The 23,418-nt window shown below is 46.6% G+C and overlaps 1 protein-coding gene across 5 annotated transcripts in view; it reads left to right on the forward strand.

Annotated features, from left to right (window-relative positions):
• The window catches only part of EHBP1 (EH domain binding protein 1), a 636,728-nt gene that overhangs the window by 417,808 nt on the left and 195,502 nt on the right, over positions 1–23,418 (forward strand). For 3 of the 5 annotated variants that reach the window (XM_040351212.1, XM_040351215.1, XM_040351214.1), the window contains one exon: positions 19,005–19,152. In XM_040351212.1, the coding sequence (XP_040207146.1) occupies positions 19,005–19,152 (148 nt within the window). The remainder of the gene's footprint in view (positions 1–19,004; positions 19,153–23,418) is intronic. The other 2 variants (XM_040351213.1, XM_040351217.1) reach the window with 1 other exon arrangement.

Raw genomic sequence — 23,418 nt, forward strand, 5'->3', positions numbered from 1 at the left:
CCAGGCACTTACGCACCTTCCCGCCAAGCCAATTTTCAGCTTTCAACACTGTCGCACTTTGAATGGCAATTGCGCGGTCATACAACACTGTACCCAAACAAAATTGGCGTCCTTTTTTCCCCACAAATAGAGCTTTCTTTTGTTGTTATTTGATCACCTCTGCGTTTTTTTTTTTGCGCAACAACTAAAAAAAGACTGCAAATTTTGAAACAAAAAAAAGTTTTTATTTTTTTAGGTTAATTTTTTTGTAAATAAGTTTTTCTCTTTCAATTACGGGCACTGATATGGCGGCACTGATGGGCACCGATGAGATGGCACTGATGGACATCGATGAGGTAGTACTGACGGCACAGATGAGGTGGCATTGATTGGCGGCGCTGCTATGCGGCACTGATGGGCACTCATAGGCGGCACTGATGGGCACTCATGGGCGGCACAGATGGGCGGCACTTATGGGTGGCACTGATGGATACTTATGGGTGGCACAGGTGGGCACTGATAGGTGGGCACTGTGCATGGATGGGCACTGTGGGGTGGCACTGATGGACACTGTGGGGTGGCACTGATTTTCCCAGTCAGTGCCCATTTGTGGGCACTGATTGGCATCTTTTTTCTTATTTTTTATTGCTTTTTGTTTTTTTGTTCTATATTTTTTTTGTTTTTGCACACCCTGGTGGTCCAGGGTGGGCATCCCTGGTGGTCCAGTGTGGTGATCCGAGGGGGGGCTGCGCTGATAAACAATCAGCGCGAACGCCCCCTGTCAGGAGAGCCGCCGATCGGCTCTCCTATACTCGCGTCTGTCAGACGCGAGTGAGGAAGAGCCATCGATGGCTCTTCCTGTTTACATCGTGATCAGCCGTGATTGGACACGGCTGATCACGTGGTAAAGAGTCTCCGTCTCCGTGAGAGACTCTTTACCGAGATCGGAGATGCAGGGTGTCAGACTGACACCCCGCATCACCGATCGCCGCACTGCGTGCCCCCACAGGCGCGTGCGGCATGAAATCCTGCAGGACGTCCTGTCAGGATTGTGTAACCACTTCCCGGACGTAAATCGGCCATAGGCTGGGCGGGAAGTGGTTAATTTGCATAGTTTTTCTCTCACTTCCTGTTTGGCTATGGGGCAGGAAGTGAAGGCAAATCTCCCCAATTGGACACAGATAATACAAAATAAACTGACAGGGCCTATAACCCTCCCTCACTCTATCCAAAATTAAAGAAAATAAAACTTGTTGATTATAGTTCTTGTCAGGGGCGGACTGACCATTGAGTCACTCGGGCACTGCCCAAGGGCCCCATGCCACTAGGGGGCCCCATCCGGGTTGCCAGGCTCAGTAAAACCAGGGACAGTATGTAAAAATCTGTGTTTTTTTTAGATCTGTCCCTGATATGTCCGAAAATGACATGCTTTTAATGTGAATATCCCAAGATTTTAGCTGCCCGCCTCTGCACTACCTCCTGGCGTGGTGGTCATCTGTAAGCCAGAGGGGCCCCATAATCTTCTATTGCCCAGGGGCCACATGAGTTGTCAGTCCGCCCCTGGTTCTAGTTTAAGCACAAATTTCATAGAGTTTTATTGAGAGCCCCAAAAAATATAACCATGCCAATAGGCCAGGATAGAGCGTTGCTAATATGTAGGAATGTGTGCGTTAGAGCACCCCACCCAATGTTAACTAAAAAATGATTAATTTGCAAATAAGTATTATCTGCTCATTTTTTGGGGATGTCTGCACCCCTGATAGTGACAACATTTGTGAGGTGTCTTCACCCTTTCTAATTCATTCACTTCCTGTCACATAGCCAAACAGGAAGTGAGGGTAAAACCTTACTAATATCTTTTCTTGGGGACACAGAGATCAAGCTAAATAGTTTCCCATTATGTAAATTGCACTCTAGCATTTTGCTGTGTACACCCCAAATTATTAGGGATCTTGGACTTTGGGGTCCATTGACTAAAGGCAAATCCACTTTGCACTACAAGTGCAAAGCAAGGAAGAAAGAAAACAAAACAACTTTGCTTCTACAGGATTGGATGTTAAAACCATCAGTGCTTCCTCTCTGATTTTCAGCAACTATGCTTGTACTGCAGAGTGGCTTTGCCTTTACTAAACCCCAAACTAAATAATCATTTGGGGCAGGGATCCTCAAACTACGGCCCTCCAGCTGTTTTAGAACTACACATCCCATGAGGCCTTGTAATGCACTGACATTCACAGACATGACTAGGCATGATGGGAATTGTAGTTCCTGAACAACTGGAGGGCCGTAGTTTGAAGACCCATGATTTGGGGTGTACACAGCAGTGCTGGAGTGCAATTTGCTTAATGGGGACACTAGTTAGATTGACCTGTGTCCCCAAGAAATGACACTGGTAGGGTTTTAACCTCACTTCCTGTTCAGCTGTGTGACAGGAAGTGAAGCCAATTTTAAGAAAAGGGACACAAAGCTCAACACAAAAATAAAAAAACACAAAGCAGGGGTTCTAACACTCACTTGGCTTCCCTCAAACACCCACAATTTGAATAGGATTGCCTTGCGCTAGATTTAAGCACAGTGCTGTAAATCAGCACGTCAAGCCTGTCCACCAATAGCAAACCCCCCCCACAGGCCATGTTTGCAGGTTTTCCTTCATCTTGCACATGTGCTTTAAAATACAGTCTGGACAGCAATTCTTGATAAGAGAAATCCCCAAAACATGTCCTGTCGGGGGTACTTGAGGGCTGAGGACCACTGCAGAATAAATAAAATACTTACCATTTTTTGTCTTTAAAGTCATGGAGAATAAACATGGCAAACATTTCATGATTACACACCAGGAAAGAAGCTTAGACAAAAATCACACATAATTTGTTAGGCCCAAACCTAGTTCAGCTGCAGCTGTCAACATATGTAGCATGAAAAAGTAACAAAAGACAAACTTAACAATTTTAAAGTAATTTTTATTGGTCAACAAAACAAGGAAAGCAAAAAAAGACAAACAAACAAAAATACATTTCAAAATTCTAAATAACCATAGCTTTACACATTTTTCATAAAATAAGGCCACATAGACAAATACATCAAAGTGAACATCATTTAAAAATAAACCAAAACCATTGGCAAAATAAAACAAAACCCATGCAACAAACCACATTTGTGTTTAGCAACAGCATTTCTGCCAGCCTGCCCCTTCTGAGGGCAGCTGAGGACTGATCGATCCAAGCTTTTTATAACAGTGCTAGTAATGAAGCAATTGAAATCACATGAACAAATTGCAGTCTCTAGTTTGGGTGAGCTTGTAATTGGGCACACCTGCAATTAATCCAAACCACGCTCTGAGCATCCAATGAGTGTTTTTCACCTTTTAAAAAGAAAGGATATTTTTTTTCTAAGTGTTTGAGCATGCTCAGTTCATCACACATGTAGGAACCAAGCTGCAATGGAATGAGAGCTTTTTTTTTTTGGTTTCCCCTGATCTGATGCTTTCCAGCCTGAAGGGGAGGTGTTAAAGACAGAAGTAAACACGCACATTTAATAATCTATTTGTGTGAAAAAAAAGGTTGCCAATTTTGTTTGGGAGCCACGTCGCACGACTGCGCAATTGTCAGTTAAAGCGACGCCGTGCCGAATCACAAAAACTTGCCCGGTCATTGACCAGAAATATGGTCCGGGCTCAAGTGGTTAAAAATTAACAAAACACAAAAGTGAGCCCAATTTTTGGGGATAATGTGAAAGATGATGTTACACTGAGTAAATAGATACCTTACATGTCACGCTTTACTATTGGAAACACTCCTGCAATGGGGCCAAAATGAATTCCGTGAATATCCCCATAGGCAACCTTTTTCTTTTTTTTCCAGGTTACCAGTTTATAGTTACAAAGAAGGTCTAGTGGTAAAAGTATTGCTCTCGCTCTAACGCACGCGTCAATACCTCACATGTGTGGTTTGAACGATGTTTATATATGTGGGCGGGACTTGCGTAAGTCCCGCCCACATATGTAAAAATTAGTTTTACTTTTTGCTATAATAAATATCCCCAAAAATATATATTCAAAAAACTAAAAAACCCCTCAGTTTAGGCCGATACGTATTCTACATCTTTTTGGTTCCAAAAAATCGCAAATAGCGTTTAGTGTTTGGTTTTTGCAAAAGTTATAGCGTCTACAAATTTTTTTTTTTTGTTGTTTTAACTAGTTATTGGGGCGATCAGCGATTTTTATCGGTACTGCGACATTATGGCGGACACATCGAACACTTTTTTGGAACCATTGGCATTTTTCTAGCGATCAGTGCTGTAAAAAATGCATTGCTTACTCAAAAAATGCCACTGGCAGGGAAGGGGTTAACACTAGGTGCGAGGGAGGGGTTAAATATGTTCCCTGGGTGTGTTCTAACTGTAGGGGGGGGGGAGTGACATGTGTAAATGACAGATCGCTGTTCATGAAGGGGAACTCCAGACCCCCCAAAAAAAAAATAAGGTGGGTTCCCTCCAGGTGCATACCAGGCTCTTAGGCTTGGTCTGGAACATAAGGGGTTAACCACTTGCTTACTGGGCACATATACCCCCCTCCTGCCCAGGTGAAATTTCAGCTTTCGGCACTGCATCGCTTTAACTAACAATTGCGCGGTCGTGCGTCGTGGCTCCCAAACAAAATTGACGTCCTTTTTTCCCCACAAGTAGAGCTTTCTTTTGGTGGTATTTAATCGCCTGTGCGGTTTTTATTTTTTGCGCTATAAACAAAAAAGTGAGACAATTTTGAAAAAAATACAATATTTTTTACTTCTTGCTATAATAAATATCCCAATTTAAAAAAAAAATAACATTTTTTTTTCTCAGTTTAGGCCGATACGTATTCTTCTACATATTTTTGGTAAACAACAAAAAAAAAAATCGCAATAAGCGACTGGTTTGCGCAAAAGTTATAGCGCTTACAAAATAGGGGACAGAATTATTTTTTTTTAATTATTTTTTTTACTAGAAATGGCGGCGATCTGCGATTTTTAATGGACTGCGACGTTATGGCGGACACATCGGACACATTTTTGGCGCCATTCACATTTATACTGCGATCAGTGCTATAAATATGCACTAATTACAGTATAAATGTGACTGGCATTGAAGGGGTTAACACTAGGGGGTGAGGAAGGGGTTAAATGTATCCCTGCTTAGTGTTCTAACTGTAGGTGGAGGGGGGGTGACTGGGGGGGTGACCGATCTATGTCTCTATGTACAAGAGACACAGATCGGTCTCCTCTCCAGAGACAGCACCGCTGTCTCTGTGTAAAACGGCAATGAGAGATGATCTCATATGTTTACATATGAGATCCTCTCTCATTGGCCGCACAGATCGCCTCGCGAACGGCCACTCTGATTGGCCGTTCGCGGCGATCTGTAATTGGCTGTGTCCGAGGGACACGGCCAACACAGATTTTCCCCGCAGCGCGCTCTGGAGCGCGCGCGGGGAACGCCCAAAGGGGCGGCCGTCAATTGACGGCGGTTTGGCTTTTGGGATCCGCACTGTAGCCGTCAATTGACGGCAGGCGGATCCCAAGTGGTTAAACCCGCGCAAAAAAAAATAGCGTGGGGGTCACCCCCAAGATCCAAACCAAGCCCTTATCCCAGGCACGCAGTCTGGTCAGACAGGAATGGGGGTGGGGACGAGCGAGCGCCCCCCTCCCTCCTGAGACATACCAGACCACATGCCCTCAACATGGGGGAGTGTGTGCTGTGGGGGAGGGGGGCACTGCCCCCCCACCCCAAAGCACTCTTGCCCCCATGTCGATAGGGACAAGAGCCTCTTCCCGACAACCCTGGCCGTTGGTTGTCGGGGTATGCGGGCGAAGAGCTTATCAGAATCTGAGAGACCCCTTTAATAAAGGGGTCCCCAGATTCCGGCCCCCCACCCTATGTGAATGAGTATGGGGTACATCGTACCTCTACCCATTCACATGGGGGAAATGTAAAGTAAAAAAAAAACACACAGAATAAAATATTTTATTAATCTGCTCCGGAGCCCCCCCTTTCTTCTTTAGCTCTCTTAGAAGGGGGGGTTTCTTCTCTCCCGATCTTCCGCCGGGACCCTGGGCTTCAGTGATTTCTGCCGGGGGAGGGCGCCATCCCTCGGTCCTCTCCGGAGCCTTCCGCCGGATGCCCCCACCCCATTTAAGCTCTTTTTCATTAGGGAGGGGCATCCGGACTTCGGGGTCTTCTGCCGGGGGATGGCGCCTATCCCCCGGTCTTTCCGGTGCCTTCCGCCAGGGTTCCGGTCTTCCTGGTCTTCTGCCGGGGGTGCGCCAACTCCCCGGTCTTTTCTCTTCTGTCTTCTCTGCTCCCTCTTCTGCCTGGCTCCCCCGCGGAGCCAGGGCTTTCTTCCGTCTTCTTTCTTCTCTCTTCCTTCTTCTGCCTGTCTCCTCCAGGAGCACAGGGCTTGTCTCCGCTGTCTTCTTCCTTCTCTTCCATTCGATGTTGACACGACGAGGTTCCGCGCTGACATGCCGTGTCAGCGGCGGGCATGGACTTATATAGGGTAATGCCACCATGTGACCTCAACCCATGTGACATCACATTCCCATCATGCCCAGGGAATGTGATGTCACATGGGTTGAGGTCACATGGTGGCATTACCCTATATAAGTCCATGCCCGCCGCTGACACGGCATGTCAGCGCGGAACCTCGTCGTGTCAACATCGAATGGAAGAGAAGGAAGAAGACAGCGGAGACAAGTCCTGTGCTCCCGGAGGAGACAGGCAGAAGAAGGAAGAGAGAAGAAAGAAGATGGAAGAAAGCCCTGGCTCCGCGGGGGAGCCAGGCAGAAGAGGGAGCAGAGAAGACAGAAGAGAAAAGACCGGGGAGTTGGCGCACCCCCGGCAGAAGACCAGGAAGACCGGAACCCTGGCGGAAGGCACCGGAAAGACCGGGGGATAGGCGCCATCCCCCGGCAGAAGACCCCGAAGTCCGGATGCCCCTCCCTAATGAAAAAGAGCTTAAATGGGGTGGGGGCATCCGGCGGAAGGCTCCGGAGAGGACCGAGGGATGGCGCCCTCCCCCGGCAGAAATCACCGAAGCCCAGGGTCCCGGCGGAAGATCGGGAGAGAAGAAACCCCCCCTTCTAAGAGAGCTAAAGAAGAAAGGGGGGGCTCCGGAGCAGATTAATAAAATATTTTATTCTGTATGGTGTTTTTTTTACTTTACATTTCCCCCATGTGAATGGGTAGAGGTACGATGTACCCCATACTCATTCACATAGGGTGGGGGGCCGGCATCTGGGGGCCCCCTTATTAAAGGGAGCTCGCAGATTCCGATTAGCCCCGCCCGCATACCCCGACAACCAATGGCAAGGGTTGTCGGGAAGAGGCTCTTGTCCCTATCGACATGGGGGCAAGAGTGCTGTGGGGTGGGGGGGCAGTGCCCCCCTCCCCCACAGCACACACTCCCCCATGTTGAGGGCATGCGGTCTGGTACGGCTCAGGAGGGGGGGGGCGCTCGCTCGTCCCCTCCCCCATTCCTGTCCGGGCCAGACTGCATGCTTGGGATGAGGGCTTGGTTTGGATCTGGGGGGGACCCCTGCGCCGATACGGCGCGGGTTTAACCCCTCACGTTCCGGACCAAGCCTAAGAGCCTAATGTAGCCCTGAAGGGGGACCCGCGCCGATTTCAAGTTTGAAATTTGGCGCCGAGTTCCCCTTCAGGGCTGAAAACAGCTCGGAGATTCCCGTGCGCCGCGTCACGCAGCGCAATCACGGGTACGCCGCTTGGTATTTACCAAGATTTTCACGGCGTACTGACAAGGCGCACGGGAATCCCTGACTTTTCTCTCTGCGCATGCCCAGTATGCAAATGAATCTCCCGAGGTTCAGGCGCACTGTGCAAGCGTACGGGGATCTGTTTTCAAAAAACACTTTCCCTTTCAATTCGGCCCGCCAAACACTTTAAAACACATGTCACTTCACTTCCCCTGCATCCCCCCACCTCCCCCCCTAATAAACTCCCGCCCAAACCCCCGCAATTTACAGTTTAATGTGCCGTGCGCCAGGTCTGTACTGGTGCACAATGCACCCTCTCCTGGGCGCACGGAGCACATTAGTAACTAGGGAAATACACTGCACTAGCAGCGTATTTCTTTAGTAAATGGCCAAACGGCTGCTACTCCTGCTTTTACTCCATGAGTCATGGAGTAAAGGCTTGGTAAATCAGGCCCAGTGTGTCATAAAATATTGCAACAACCGCCATTTTATTCTCTAGGGCCTCTGCTATATATATGATATATATATAATGTTTGTGGGTTCTAAGTCATTTTTTAAAAAATACAAATGTAAACTTGTAAACAACTAATTTTAGAAAAAGGCCTGGTCCTTAACTGGTTAAAGACCAGAACATTGGGAAAGGTATCCTCCCAGTCTGTACATACACTTAGGGGTAGATTCACGTAGAATGGCGTATCTTTGTGCGGGCGTAACGTATCCTATTTACGTTACGCCTCCGCAACTTTTACAGGCAAGTGCCGTATTCTCAAAAGAAAATTGCGGCGGCGTAGCGTAAATAGGCCGGCGTAAGCCCGCCTAATTCAAATTGTGAAGAGGTGGGTGTGTGTTATGTAAATTAACCATGACCCGACGTGATTGACGTTTTTCACGGCATGCGCCGTCCGTGGAATTTCCCAGCGTGCATTGCTCCAAAGTACGCCGCAAGGACGTATTGGTTTCGACGTGAACGTAAATGACGTCCAGCCCCATTCACGGACGACTTACGCAAACGACGTACATTTTTTCAAAATTCGGTGCGGTAATGACGTCCATACTTAACATTGGTACCCTGCATGTACGCCACCATATAGCAGGGGTAACTTTACGCCGGGAAAAGCCTAACGTAAATGGCGTAACTGTACTGCGTCGGCCGGGCATACGATTGTGATTTACATGTTTCTAGGCGTAAATCAGCGTACACGCCCCTAGCGGCCAGCGTAAATATGCAGTTAAGATCCGACGGCGTAAGAGACTTACGCCGGTCGGATCTAATAGAAATCTAGGCGTATCTGATTCTATGAATCGGGCGCATAGATACGACCTCCCAGACTGAGAGATACGATGGCGTATCTGGAGATACGCCGTCGTATCTCCTTTGTGAATCTACCCCTTAGTTTATTTCCTGGATATAGTACATTGTACAGAGAAGGCTTTGTAACTTTTATTCATAATGTATCCTGAAACAAATATAATTCTCTTTAATTCTTTGTCTTCAGGGAAAAATGAATGTATGTGAAAGCAAATAATGCAAATATGAGAGAGCTCACAGGGGCCCGTGTGAAACTGTGTCTGCATTAGTATAGAGGTAAATGGAGGCAATCTGATAGGGAACCCTTGTCCTGTCAATCAGGCTCAAGATATTGTGTTGTGCCCATACACTTTGTTTACTGTAGGGTTTTATGAGTTGTAACCTTCCCATGCTGGCTGTTAATGAGGCTAAATCTTGCTGCTTGAGGATTGAATTACTGCACACCTCTGGGCTAATGCTTATAAACAGAAAGTCCCATTAGGGTTGCATTTTGATTCATTCATTTGCATTTTTTTCTATTGTAGTGAGAACAATGGCTGGTAAATAGCTACAAACAAACAATTTGCATGGAAATGTCAGAAATGTTCCTAATTAGTATCTACTGCTTGTTTATTAATGGTTTTTAGCTTAAATGACAGGCACTGCGGCATGGAATGTTTTTTGCTTTCTCTGCCTGGAAATTGCTGGGGGAAGATGGCAGCTTTAGATGGGTATCTGTTCTCTGCTTGGAGAAGCAGCTAAGCACAATAAAGAAGAATTAATTTAGAATTTCTTAATTTTTTTTTGTATGTTTGCATATTAGTACTTACATTTTTTCTTGCTTTAGGAATGATGGTAATATGCAAAATTAGCAGCTTATTGACTTCAGCATCCTGGTGACTTTAGTGACTTTGCAGCCCTGTCCATGTAAGAAATGCAAATGCAAGGACCAGCCATTGGTTTTAAAGATTTTGTATCTTTAGCATCTATGTTACAAATGGCACAATTAAATCGGAGGTTCACCCAAATAAAAATTTTATCAGAGCAACTTCTTTAGACTTGTAACATGTACAGTCCGCAATTTTTTTAATTTTTTTTAGGCTGTACATACCGTATAATGTATATTTCCAATCTGGCTTCCGGGTACTTCTCCCCGCGGGAGTAGGCGTTTCTATTCTGAGGAGGCATGTCATCTGGGAGGTCGCCCAGATAATTGACGTCTTTCAGGAAAAAGTTCCCCCCGGCATTTAAGGCCCCGCCCCCCCATTTGCGTAGGCACGTCCGAGTCACGGCGTTTCCGAAAGAAGCCGTACATGCAGAGCTGCTAGTCGACTCTATACGGCGCCTGCGCGTCCGTATAGACGCGACTCCGTATAGACGCAAAGCCAAACATGCAGAGCTCCTATACGACTCCTATGCGGCACCTGCACGTCCGAGTCACGGCGTTCCCGAAAGAAGCTGAACATGCAGAGCTGTTAGTCGACTCTATACGGCGCCTGCGCCGTATAGAGCCGACTTGCAGCTCTGCATGTTCGGCTTCTTTTGGAAACGCTGCAACTCGGACGTGCCTACGCAATACAGGGGGCGGGGCCTTAACTTCCGGGGGGAACTTTTTCCTGAAAGACTTCAATCATCTGGGCGACCTCCCAGATGACATGCCTCCTCAGAATAGAAACGCCTACTCCCGCGGGGAGAAGTACCCGGAAGCCAGATTGGAAATATACATTATACGGTATGTACAGCCTAAAAAAAAAAAGAATTGCGGACTGTACATGTTACAAGTCTAAAGAAGTTGCTCTGATAAAAATGTTATTTGGGTAAACCTCTGCTTTAATTTGATTTTAAGTTCTCAGAGTTTTAAAGTGAACCTTTGTCCAGGCTATGGACTTTTATGTATTTATATATTCTTATAAAGCAGTGATCAAGCTTTAAAAACCCTTGTTGAGCTTTGTAGTTGAAGACAATTAATGGAGCAATTAATTTTGTTTCATAGGAGAACCAATTAAGTTTTTCAAGTCACACAGGCCATAGATCTGCAGGCTTTCCTTTCAGTTGCTTATAGTTCCTAAAAGATGTAGATTATGCACAGGCATTCCAGGTTTGGAGAATGAAAATGTCTTTGTGCGATCTACATAATTTTTGAATCATTCTCTCAGCAACTTTGCTCACTCTGCTCCCCCCCCCCCCCCAGCAATGATTCATTCAGCAGCTATTCAGCCTTCTAATCTTTAATGTACAGTAAACAGAGAAAATGGTCTCAGAGGATAGATGATGGCAAGCTGAGCTGCTTGGACTTAAATTACTTCAGTGCTTCTGCTATGAAGTGTGAGGATGAATTGCTCCACAGTGTTTGCAACTAGAGGTCAGTAAGTTATTTTTTAAGGCTTATTATTGCTTGTTCAACTGGAGTTCCACTCAAAAATCGAACTTCCGCTTTAAGTGATGGTGACCACCTGAGATGCCACATTTCGGCATGTAATTTTTTTGGGGGGGGGGGGGGCGCGGATACCCTCTTTTTAGATGCATCCAGCTCCCACTTCTTGCTGGGGCTCCGCGGCGCCAGTAGGAAGTCCACCTATCCCCCCTCCCTCCCTGCATTCTTCTGGGACATGTTCTGCGGCTCGCCCATGCCTTCCTGTAAAGCCAAAGCCTGGCGCCCACAGTAGTGATGCCAGCGCCGCAGAGAGGAGCGGGGCTTCGTTCGCCCACATCGCTGGATCGTAGGACAGGTGAGTGTCCAATTATTAAAAGTCAGCAGCTACACTTTATATGGGTGGAACTCCGCTTTAAGGCCCCATACACACGAGAGGATTTATCCGCGAATACGGTCCAGCAGACCGTTTCCGCGGATAAATCCTCTCGAGGATTTCAGCGGATTTTCATGCGATGGTGTGTACTCACCATCGCATTGAAATCCGCGCCGAAATCCTCTGGCGATGACGTGCGCGACGCTGTCATATAAGGAATTCCACGCATGCGTCTAATCATTACGACGCATGCGGGGGATCCCTTCGGACGGATGGATCCGGTGAGTCTATACAGACCAGCGGATCCATCCGTTGGGATGGATTCCAGCAGATAGATTTGTTTAGCATGTCAGCGAATATTTGATCTGCTGGAATCCATCCCAGGGGATAAATATCCGCGGAAACAGATCCACTGGAGTGTACACACCATAGGATCTATCCGCTGAAACCCATTCGCTGGGATTTTTCAGCGGATGGATTCTATCGTGTGTATGGGGCCTAAGAATAGGTTACTATCTGAATTTCCAAAGCAACAGGTTCATGTCACTTAAAACACTACATGTGTGCTGTCGAAAGTGCCACCAAAATGCTACTACAGTTACTAAGCTCCTGGAATCTTGAAATCCAGCGTTCTCTAGTATTCAAATACTGCTGTAAAATTGACACTTTGCCTTCTTGTACTTTATAATTGGTTGTTTAAGCTGCTGGTCTTGGTGGTTCGGTTGTAAGTTATGAGAAGGGTATGACGAGGTAGCTATTTTTTAGTAGGAAGTTCTTGTTTGCTAATAAGCATGCCCTGGGTTTAGGGTTCCTGCAGAAATGGATGAGATGCGTAGGCACTTCTAGGTGCTGGCATTAGTATCCCAGTACTACTTCATACTACAGTAAGTACAGTCACTTCAAATAAGCAGTTATTATCATAGGTATTGATGAGTTAACTTCCAATGACATACATTACATCAGGCATGTCCAAAAACCGGCCAGCGGGCCCGCCTGGTTTTCTGGACATATATATATGTTTTTTGGCCCCCAACGATCTCCCAGCATTGGGGTCACAAAAGATATATATCAGGCATCACTAAATTGGTGGTCTCTGCCCTCTGTCAGCTCTCGCCTGCCAGCCGCTAACATCATTGATTACATGGGAGGGGGCGGGTCTCTTTTTTACATAATCGCATCACTCCCCCCTTCCTCCCCCTCCCCACACACTTTATTCACACAAGCCTGTCAGCGCTGCAGGTCCGGGCAAAGTTCGGGACTTTTCAAGTTACAAAGCAGGTGATTGATTGGTTGCTGGGACTGCCCCATTGTCTCTAGCAATCACCCGCTTTTAACTTGAAAAGTCCCGCCCTTGGTCTGAACCTGCCATGCGTGCTTCCTGGCTGTGAATAAGGTAGGGCAGTGTGGAGCGGGGGAAGAAGGGGGGGAATGCTGCGTTAATGAAAGGGACAGTCTGACTCCGTAATATCGAGGGAGGACTGTGATGGAGGGAGTCTGTAATGGGGGGGTGTCATAGATGGAGTGGGATCTGTGGTGGAGTGGGGTCTGATATGGGGAGATCTGTGGTGGAGTGGGGTCTGATGGGGGGATCCGTGGTGGAGTGGGGATCTGTAATGGGGGGATCCGTGGTGGAGTGGGGATCTGTAATGGGGGGATCTGTGATGGAGTGGGGTCTGATGGGGAAGATCTGTGATGGAATGGGGTCTGATGGGGGGAGATCTGTGGTGGAGGGGGGTCTGATGGGGGAGATCTGTGATGGAGTGGGGTCTGTAATGGGGGTTGATCTGTGATGGAGTGGGGTCTGATGGGGGGGGGATCTGTGGTTGAGTGGGGTCTGTAATGGGGGGATCTGTGATGGAGTGGGGTCTGATAGGGGGGATCTGTGATGGAGTGGGGTCTGATGGGGAAGATCTGTGATGGAATGGGGTCTGATGGGGGAGATCTGTGATGGAGTGGGGTCTGTAATGGGGGTTGATCTGTGATGGAGTGGGGTCTGATGGGGGGGGATCTGTGGTTGAGTGGGGTCTGTAATGGGGGGGATCTGTGATGGAGTGGGGTCTGATAGGGGGGATCTGTGGTGGAGTGGGGTCTGTAATGGTGGTGGATCTGTGATGGAGTGGGGTCTGATGGGGGTATGTATCTGTGATGGAGTGGGGTCTGATGTGGGGGATCTGTGGTGGAGTGGGGAATCTGTGTTTGTGATGGGGGTGAAGGGGCCTGTAATGGAGGGGTCTAGGGTGGGGGGGTCTGTGATGGAGAGGGTCTTTAAAGGGACACGCTGGGGTGGCCGCCGTGTAAACAGGAGTTTCTCCTGTATGTAATCTTTTGGCTCCCGTCCCCTCCAAGGCTGCAGATGGATGGGCATCAATCAAGCTGCACTGATGGCAATGGTAGGTGCATTCCTGGCAATGGGGGTGCTGCACCAATGGAATTTGGGGTTCTGCATTCATGGCACTTGTGGGGCTGCAGATGGGCACTGACCCTTATTTTGCTTCACAGACCTTTATTTAAAATGTACGTTTTTTGTTTTGTTTTCCTGAAACTTCCCCCTTAAAGTGAAGGTGCGTGTTATACGTCAATATATATCCAAATAACACACAGAGCTCATCTCTTTACTCACACACAGCCACAAAGGCAGGAGAATTCTTGTTGGGTAGTGTATTCGTGATCGAACGAACACACTTAGCCCGAATTTTAATGGTTCAAAGAATGTCAGGTAAAATGGTCGGTCCTCGAGCATGTTCACTTCATCAAATCTGGCCCTCTTTGAAAAAAGTTTGGACACCCCTGCATTACATCAAATACAGTACATAGCTATAATAGCTCAATGCCCATCTCATGAAGTGTAGGGGTTCTTGTGTTTTACAAAGGATATAAGGATAATGGTGCTCCTATTTCCTACAGTTAATCAAAAATGCAAACTTGTTCATTTGCTGATGACTTCTGAAAACTTAAGAACAACATAAATAAGTTGTTTTTATTTGTGTATGGAAATTATATGACCTTTTGTAAAGGGAATGTGAAATGCCTAAGCTAATCTAGAGGACTTTTAATTTACAAGATGCATTACAATTTGTCTTTTAGTGGAGTCTTGGAATTTGGAGCATTGTTTGTTTCTACATATTAAATGAATTTTAATATCAAGCCAGGAAGCTGTCAAAGTGAACAGCCAATCATAGGCAGCGAAGGCATGATCTGCCTCACAGCTTTTATATATATATATATATATATATATATATATATATATATATATATATATATATATATATATATATATATATATATATAATTATACAGTATATACTTCTCCTTTTTCCATTCACAGGCTGCAGTTGGACCTATTATAAGTGCAGCACAAAAAAGTCAGGTCACCTAGTTTTCAGTCTTGTACAGCAATGTAAATCTCACAACTGGCTGGACAGAAATACAAATTCTTTTGAGATATAAAAAAGTTTACATGCAGTACTGTGCAAAAGGTTTTGGCGGATGTGAAGAAATGCTGTAAGGTAAAAATGCTTTCAAAAATATATATTGTAATTCTTTATCAATTTACAAAATGCAAAGTGAATAAACAGAAAAATAATTTAAATCAAGTCAATATTTGGTCTGACTACCTTTTGGCTTCAAACCAGCATCAGTTCTTACACTTTGTAAAAGTATTTGTAAACCAGCATCAGTTCTTACACTTGCACACTTCATACCAACACCAATGAAAATAAAAAAAACACAGTCGATGCCAATCAGTGCCCACAAATGGGCACTGACTGGCAACATGGACACTGGCTGAAATGATGCCCAGAAATGCCATCAGTGCCACCCCTCAGTGTTCATCAGTGCCACCCAGTGTCCATCAGTGCCACCTCTTAGTGCCCATCTATGCCCAGTGCCCACCTATCAGTGCCACCCATGAGTGCCCATCAGTGCCACCAAAGAGTGCCCATTAGTGCCGCCTATGAATGCCCATCAGTGCAGCATATCAGTGCCGCCTATCGGTGCCCATCAGTGCCACCTCATTGGTGCCCATCAGTGCCGCCATATCAGTGCCCATAATTGAAGAAGAAAACTTATTTACAAAAAAAATTACATAAAAAAATAAAAACTTTTTTTTTTTCAAAAATGTCAGTCTTTTTTTAGTTTTTGCGCAAGAAATAAAAATCACAGAGGTGATCAAATACCACCAAAAGAAAGTTATATTTGTGGAAACAAAATGATAAAAATGTATTTTGGGTACAGTATAGCATGACCGCGCAATTGTCATTCAAATTGCGACAGTGCTGAAAGCTGAAAATTGGCTTGGGCAGGAAGGTGCGTAAGTGCCTGGTATGGAAGTGGTTAATAAAAACCGGCCGACATTCACCCGAATATATGGCAGCCTGTCCGACAGAAGATGTAAAACCAGCAGCTGACCGGCTCCTGATCAGCGTTCTCCATCCCCCTGTCGGAACACAACAAGTCAGTGGGGGCAGATCGATGTACTAACATCAGATTGTTGGTACAGAGGCTCCAACTGAAGCTGTCAATTTTTTTTTCTTTTCCATTCAATCAACTGAATTGAACAAAAAAAAATGATGGTGTGTACTAGGCTTTAGTCATGCTACTCATTTTAACGCCGTCTTCACTGCCCTAGACCTAAAATGTAGCCTAGGAGGCAGATAATTGTTAATCATTTTCTTCACAGCTTCCTCCTGCCTTGACAGATCGCCTTTGATGTTGACATTAGTTGTCCTTTGGACATTACCTAAATGTGAACAGCTGTCTGGCTGTAGTTCACCGGTGACTGCAGCTTCAAGATGAAATTCTGATTTCATATATTAGCTATGTAATATTATGTATCATTTTAAGTTTTTATATAAAAAATTTCCTTTTTATGATTGAAGAGATAAGTGCAGTATCAAGGGTCACAATACTTACACACACACATAGACCATTATGGGACAATATACGTTTATTTTTTAGGTTGTCCACTAGGTAGTAAATCCAGAGTTGGGATGAACACTATAGAACCACCTGCATTCTCAACTAGTTTGAAATTGTAAATCAAGCCAAAAGCTGCAGCACCCCATCCCCATGTGGCGATCGGGAAGACACTCAGGAACATCTGTTCCCCAATGTCCTCTGAACACTCCCAGGATCAGCGCTGTCAAAATCAAGTTGCAAAGCGGGGTAAATAGCAGATTGAACACAATCTAGGCTTGGTCGGCTGAAGCATAGGGCAGGAGAAACATTAGGGATCTAATAAATCTCTGATGTCGCCAAAAAAGTGTCACCTGTCACCTGTCACCTGCCCAGTGCTATAACATGGAGGTTTGTAAGCCCTCCACTGACTGCAAAAAAGTTGAAGGGAAACTCCATTTTCATGGGAAAATAATTGGCAAATAAAAAAAATATAGCGTCTACAATTGTGACACATTCATATTGTAATTGAATGTTATTAAAAACTTCCTTTACTTTTCAATCTGCTGCCGGCGTATCTCTTGATACGCCGCGTAATTTCAAATTTTGCGCGTCGTATCTTTGTTTTGTATCTTCAAAACAAGATACAAAGGCATTTCGGCTAGATCCGACAGGCGTACGTCTTAGTACGCCGTCGGATCTAAGCTGCAATTTTTCGGCGGCCGCTAGGTGGTGTTTCCGTCGAATTCCGCATTGAGTGTGCAAATTAGGTAGTTACGGCGATCTACGAACGTACGTCCGGCCGGCGCATTTTGTTTACGTCGTTTGCGTTCAGCTTTTTCCGGCGTATAGTTAAAGCTGCTATATGGTGGCGTACTCAATGTTAAGTATGGCCGTCGTTCCCGCGTACAATTTTGAATTTTTTACATCGTTTGCGTAAGTCGTTCGCGAATAGGGATTTGTGTAGAATGACGTCACCGTCGTGAGCATTGGCTTGTTCCGGGTTAATTACGAGCATGGGCACTGGGATACCCCCACGGACGGCGCATGTGCAGTTAAAAAAAAACGTTGTTTACGTCAGGTCACAACGTATTAACATAAAACACACCCCCATTACAGAGATTTGAATGGCGCGCCATTACCCCGCCAAAGATACACTACGCCACCGTAACTTACGGCGCAAATTCTTTGAGGATTCGAGAAAAAAGTTACGGCGGCGTAGCGTATCTTAGATATGCTGCGCCTGGCGCAGAGGTACGTGGATCTGCCCCAGAGTATGTACAAAACATCTCCAAGAAACACAATTTCCTGCTTATGTTATTGGCTCACTGGTTTTCCCAGAAATCTACACTAAGATACAAGTCAGATTTTTGGCATCCCCTGCAACAATAAAGTCATTTTTGGTAAAATGCTCCCAATTGGAAATGACATCTGAGGTTGGGTTTACACTGGTGCGCTGTGCGAGATCGCCTGTGATTCGCAGTGCAAATCAAATGCGATGTCTGTGTGATCCCATTTCAGCCATACAGATATTATGGCTGAATTTGCATTTCCTTTACAACCCTTTTAAGTTATGACACATCAAAAAATGAGAAAGAACCAGCTTGCTATGGGAAGCACTAGGTAAACTGGTAAAATTCTCTGTAGGGGCATCTTGGGGGAGGTTTAAAGTGGTTCTAAATCCTCACATATACCCAGTGAAGTGACTAGCCTTAGGTGATACACATAGATGAAACAATTCCTCCTACTTTTTTGTACCTGTTTATCTGCAGTCTTCTCTGTACATTTGTTCAAAGTCCAACATTTTTAAAGCTTGTCTGAGCTGTCAGAAAAAAATGGGGTGGAGGGCTGACGTTACACTCTCCAGATCTCAGCGAGGAGAGCTCTGAAAACTGATTGGAGGGAAGAGACACACACCCCTTCACACAGTACACAAGAACAGAGCTGAGGCCGTTATTCTGCTGGAGCATCCCCCCCCCCCAACCATTTTTCTTTTGGTGTCAGGAAAACTTGTCAGAAGTGATTAATGCTGATAGCAGAGGAGCAAAGCAGCAGACAGAAATTACACTTAGTGCTTTTAATTGAGACAAGTACACACTATAGAGGGATAGACTTTGTCTGAGGTTTACAACCACTTTAATAATATTTACATGTTTATGTTGCATTTTACACAGCATGAGCTTCTCACAGCAGCGCAGGCTGAAACAGTACTCTCCCGTGACACTTTGTGGTATATATTGCGCACCCTGTGTACCATAGTACCAGACACTCGCTATCGCTCACATCAGATTGAGAATGAAAATTGCATTTCTGTCAATTACTAAGCTGCCAAAACTGTTCAATATTTCCCAGCAGCAAGATGAAGAGCGACGCCGGCAGCTAAGAGAGCGAGCACGTCAACTCATAGCAGAAGCTCGATCTGGAGTGAAGATGTCAGAACTTCCCAGCTACAACGAGGTGTCTGCAGAAAAGTTAAAAGAAAAGGCAAAGACGTCTGGAGGTGAGTTAAGGGACTGGCATGCTTTTTCGGCACAGCCTCATCTGCCTGTTTTGAGTAAAAATAAAACAATGAGCCATTGTATCCTCTAGCTATATACCTTTCTTTATCGTTACATCACGGGACACAGAGCGGCATTCATTACTATATGGGTTATATGGAGTACCTTCAGGTGTAGACACTGGCAATCTTCAAACAGGAAATGCCCCTCCCTATATAACCCCCTCCCATAGGAGGAGTACCTCAGTTTTTACGCCAGTGTCTTAGGTGTTAGTCATGGTTTAGCTTGCCTCCGCATCCTTGGGATTAGGTGAGCTACCGGTTCTGTCCAAAAAAGCCTGCGCGCTAAAGTGGTCAGTAACCGGACCCCAAACCCTTGGGGTATAGCCCATAATGCTTTCTTTTTAAGAGAGCTGGACCCTGGGCCCAGAACTTAGAAAACCTTTGGGGCGCCTAATGTTTTCTGTTTGCCAGGGTGCTGTATGGGCCCAGGACAGTGGATCCTTCATGGAAGAAGAAGGTTCCCAGGGCCTGAAGGTCTAGACATCCCCACGGACATGGGGGAAGATTGGACCTCTTGCTTGGCAAAGTCCTGCGGCATGGAGCAGGTAAGTAAAGGGAAAAAACCTGCGGGGCTTGGCTCTTAGCAAGTTTTTTCTGGGAGGTCACAGGGGACATGCCTAAGGTTATGCATTGCATCTGGCAAACCAGTCACATATCATGAAGATAGGATGGCTCTATATGTTATATTTCCCCATAAAAAGTGACCTCCCTGGTAGTGTTGGAAAAGCTGTGAGTGGGGCCTTTTATGTACAAGTGTATGTGTGTGTCAGAGAGCTATGCTTACCTGCAAGCCTCCAGGCGATGCTCTATCCAGTCCTCTCCCTCATGCCTGCAAGGCAGGCAAAACGCTGACCTCCTCGTGTGTTCCAGGCCTGCGGCTGCAGGAACAGAGAGGCCCTTCCTCCCAACCCCCCCCCCCGTCGGCGGGCGCGCGCGCGGTGCGCGTGCACGTGTTATAGACGCATTTGGCGCCGTTTTAGCTGGGGGGGAAGGGCGGGTCAGTGGTTTAAAGGAAGGGGCGGCCCTTCCTTAGATGCCACAGCTCATTCATTTCTCTGGCTTAAGGGAGGAAGGACTGGAGTGAAGCACGGGGCGCTGAGGACACACAGTGGCCAGAAAGAATACTACAGTCTTCAGAAGATTGTGGTTTAGCCTAGGAATAGGCTGGTTTTCTTTTCCATCTCATAGTCTTTTCTTTGGCAATACTACTCAGGGGGATAGAATGTTTATTCTTGCCTAGATTGAAAAAAAAAAAAAAGAAGAAAAGTTTTTCTTTGAAAAAAAAAAAAAAAAAGTGTCATCTAGGGTAGAGGAAACATTTTTTATTCCCCAAACAGGTGTTTGGGCATTTAACTATTATAAGTCCCAGGTACCAATAAGTAGCAGGTGTACCTCGGTATTGTACCATGGCATCAAGATCAGAGGGTACAAAAGGTGGGGATTCCCCCGCAGAATCTGAGGTCTCGGATAGAGCTATGCCGCTGCTTTCCCCACAGGGAGCCTTTGGGCCATCGGGGTCTGGGGCTAGAGCTGACGCGAGTCAACCCAACCCTAAGGTGGTCACGGAGGAGGTGTTACTCGCCTCTTTAAATGAGATGCGGAGAAGCATGGGAGAAATGATAGCCGCAGCCATGCGGGGTAGTAAGCGGAATAGATCTCCGTCACCCGTGCGCGGACCCTCGGAAGAGGAGGTCCTTTCCTCTGGGGAATTGGACCTCTTGGACAGAGACCAAGTAGGTTCAGGGATCGAAGATCCGGATACAGAGGAGTCTGGGGCAGTCTCCCTGAGGGAGAGCTGGTGGATTCAGGGCTTGACGGACTTGGTCCATAAGGCATTCAACCTGCCTGTACCAGATCTCCAGGTATCGACGGTTTCAGCTTTGGGCTCACTGAGGGCGCCTCAAAGCAGTGCTGTGTTTCCGATCCATCCTCTATTGGAGGAAGTCTTGTTCCAAGAGTGGAACAAACCAGACAAGGTTTTCTTTCCACCTAAGAAATTTTCTGTCTTATATCCTATGGAAGAAAAGTTTTCCAAGAGATGGGCTTCTCCTGCAGTAGACGCAGCCATCTCATGTGTTAACAAATCGTTAACATGTCCTGTAGAAAACGTACAGGTTTTCAAAGATCCAGTTGATAGACGCTTGGAAGCCCTACTTAAGAACTCCTTCACTTCTGCAGGGGCAGTAGTACAGCCAGCCGTGGCTGCGATTGGAGTCGCTCAAGCTTTATCGGATCAATTTAAGCAAATGCTTGAACTTATTCCTGCCGAGCAGGCAGAAGAATTTTCGGATGTCCCTAAGGCCATATGTTTTACGGTAGACGCAATCAAGGATTCTATCCAACAAGCGTCACGTTTATCATTATCCCTTATCCATATGAGAAGACTCTTATGGTTAAAAAGCTGGGAGGCTGAGCCCCCATGCAAGAAGCTCCTGGCAGGGTTTCCCTTCCATGGAGGACGGCTCTTCGGAGAGGACTTAGATAAATACATTCAGACCATTTCAAGCGGCAAGAGTACTCTCTTGCCAACTAAGAAGAGGGTTCAGGGACCTGCGTTTAAACGACAGTCCTCCCCTGGGCAGGGGCCCTCTAATGCCAAGCAGTATCGACGGCCTCCTGCAAGAACAAACTTCGGCTTCAACAGCAGATCACAAGGACAGGCTGTTAGGGGCAAGAGGCAGTGGTTTCGCAAGCCAGCAAAACCAGCCCCCAAGTCTACCTCATGAAGGGGCGCCCCCACCCACGAAGGTGGGGGGAAGGCTGCGACTCTTTTCGGAGATTTGGGAAGCCAGCATTCCCGACGAGTGGGTACGGTCTTCCGTGGCCACAGGCTACAAGCTAGAATTCCTAAGGTTTCCTCCTCCTCATTTCCAGGAGTCGAGGATTCCAAACGATCTGGAGAAAGGAGCCGCATTAAGGTCGGCTCTAGATCATCTACTTTCCCAGGAAGTAATAGTAGAGGTACCAGTCCTGGAACAGGGGCTGGGTTTCTACTCCAACCTATTCATCATCCTAAAGCCCAATGGAGATGTCAGGCCAATTTTGGACCTAAAGATGGTAAATGCATACTTAAAAGTCCGCTCATTTCGGATGGAATCCGTGCGGTCAGCAGCTGCCACACTCCAAAAAGACGACTTCATGGCGTCCATAGACATAAAGGATGCCTACCTTCATGTTCCAATTTATCAGCCACATCAAAGATATCTACGCTTTATGGTGGCTTCGCGTCATTTCCAATTCGTGGCGCTTCCCTTCGGGTTGGCTACGGCCCCCCGGGTGTTCACGAAGGTTCTAGCTCCAATCCTAGCCAAGCTAAGGATCCAAGGGGTCACGATCCTAGCATACCTGGACGACCTCCTAGTCATAGACCACTCGTCTCCCGGCTTGGAACGAGCAGTGGCCCTCACGGTCCAATACCTCGAGAGGTTCGGCTGGGTCCTAAATCGAGAAAAGTCAGCATTCCAGCCCACAAGGCAGTTGGAATATCTCGGCATGAGATTAGACACGGAACAACAAGGGGTGTTCCTACCTCTGAGGAAGGTCAAAGCCATCAAGGAATTAATCCTACTGGTTCTAAGCAAGAAAGAACCGACTATTCGCCTATGTATGAGATTACTAGGCAAGATGGTGGCTACTTTCGAGGCGGTGCCATACGCCCAGAGCCACACTCGCATCCTGCAGGCAGCCATCCTGTCAGCATGGAGCAGAAGGCCACAGGCCTTGGATATCCCGTTGCCTCTCTCATCAAGAGTCCGGCAAAGTCTGTGTTGGTGGTTAGACCCTCAGAATCTACTGAAGGGAAAATCTTTCAGCCCAGTGGCTTGGAAGATAGTGACCACAGACGCCAGCCTGACGGGCTGGGGAGCGATTGTGGATGGTTCCACTCGCCAAGGTATTTGGGCAAAGCCAGAGAAGCTTTTACCCATCAACATCTTGGAGCTCAGAGCTGTTCGACTAGCCCTCAGGGCTTGGACGTCGAAATTGCAGGGGCTCCCGGTGAGAATTCAATCAGACAATGCCACGGCAGTGGCATACATAAATCACCAAGGGGGGACCAGGAGTCAGGCCGCTCAGAGAGAAGTGAGCTTGATTCTCCTATGGGCAGAGGCTCATGTGCCCTGCATATCGGCAATATTCATTCCCGGAGTGGACAACTTTCAGGCGGACTTCTTAAGCCGCCAGACTCTATGGCCGGGGGAATGGTCT

This window comes from Rana temporaria, chromosome 4, assembly GCF_905171775.1.
Source record: "Rana temporaria chromosome 4, aRanTem1.1, whole genome shotgun sequence".
In the NCBI taxonomy this organism is placed as follows: Eukaryota; Metazoa; Chordata; class Amphibia; order Anura; family Ranidae; genus Rana; species Rana temporaria.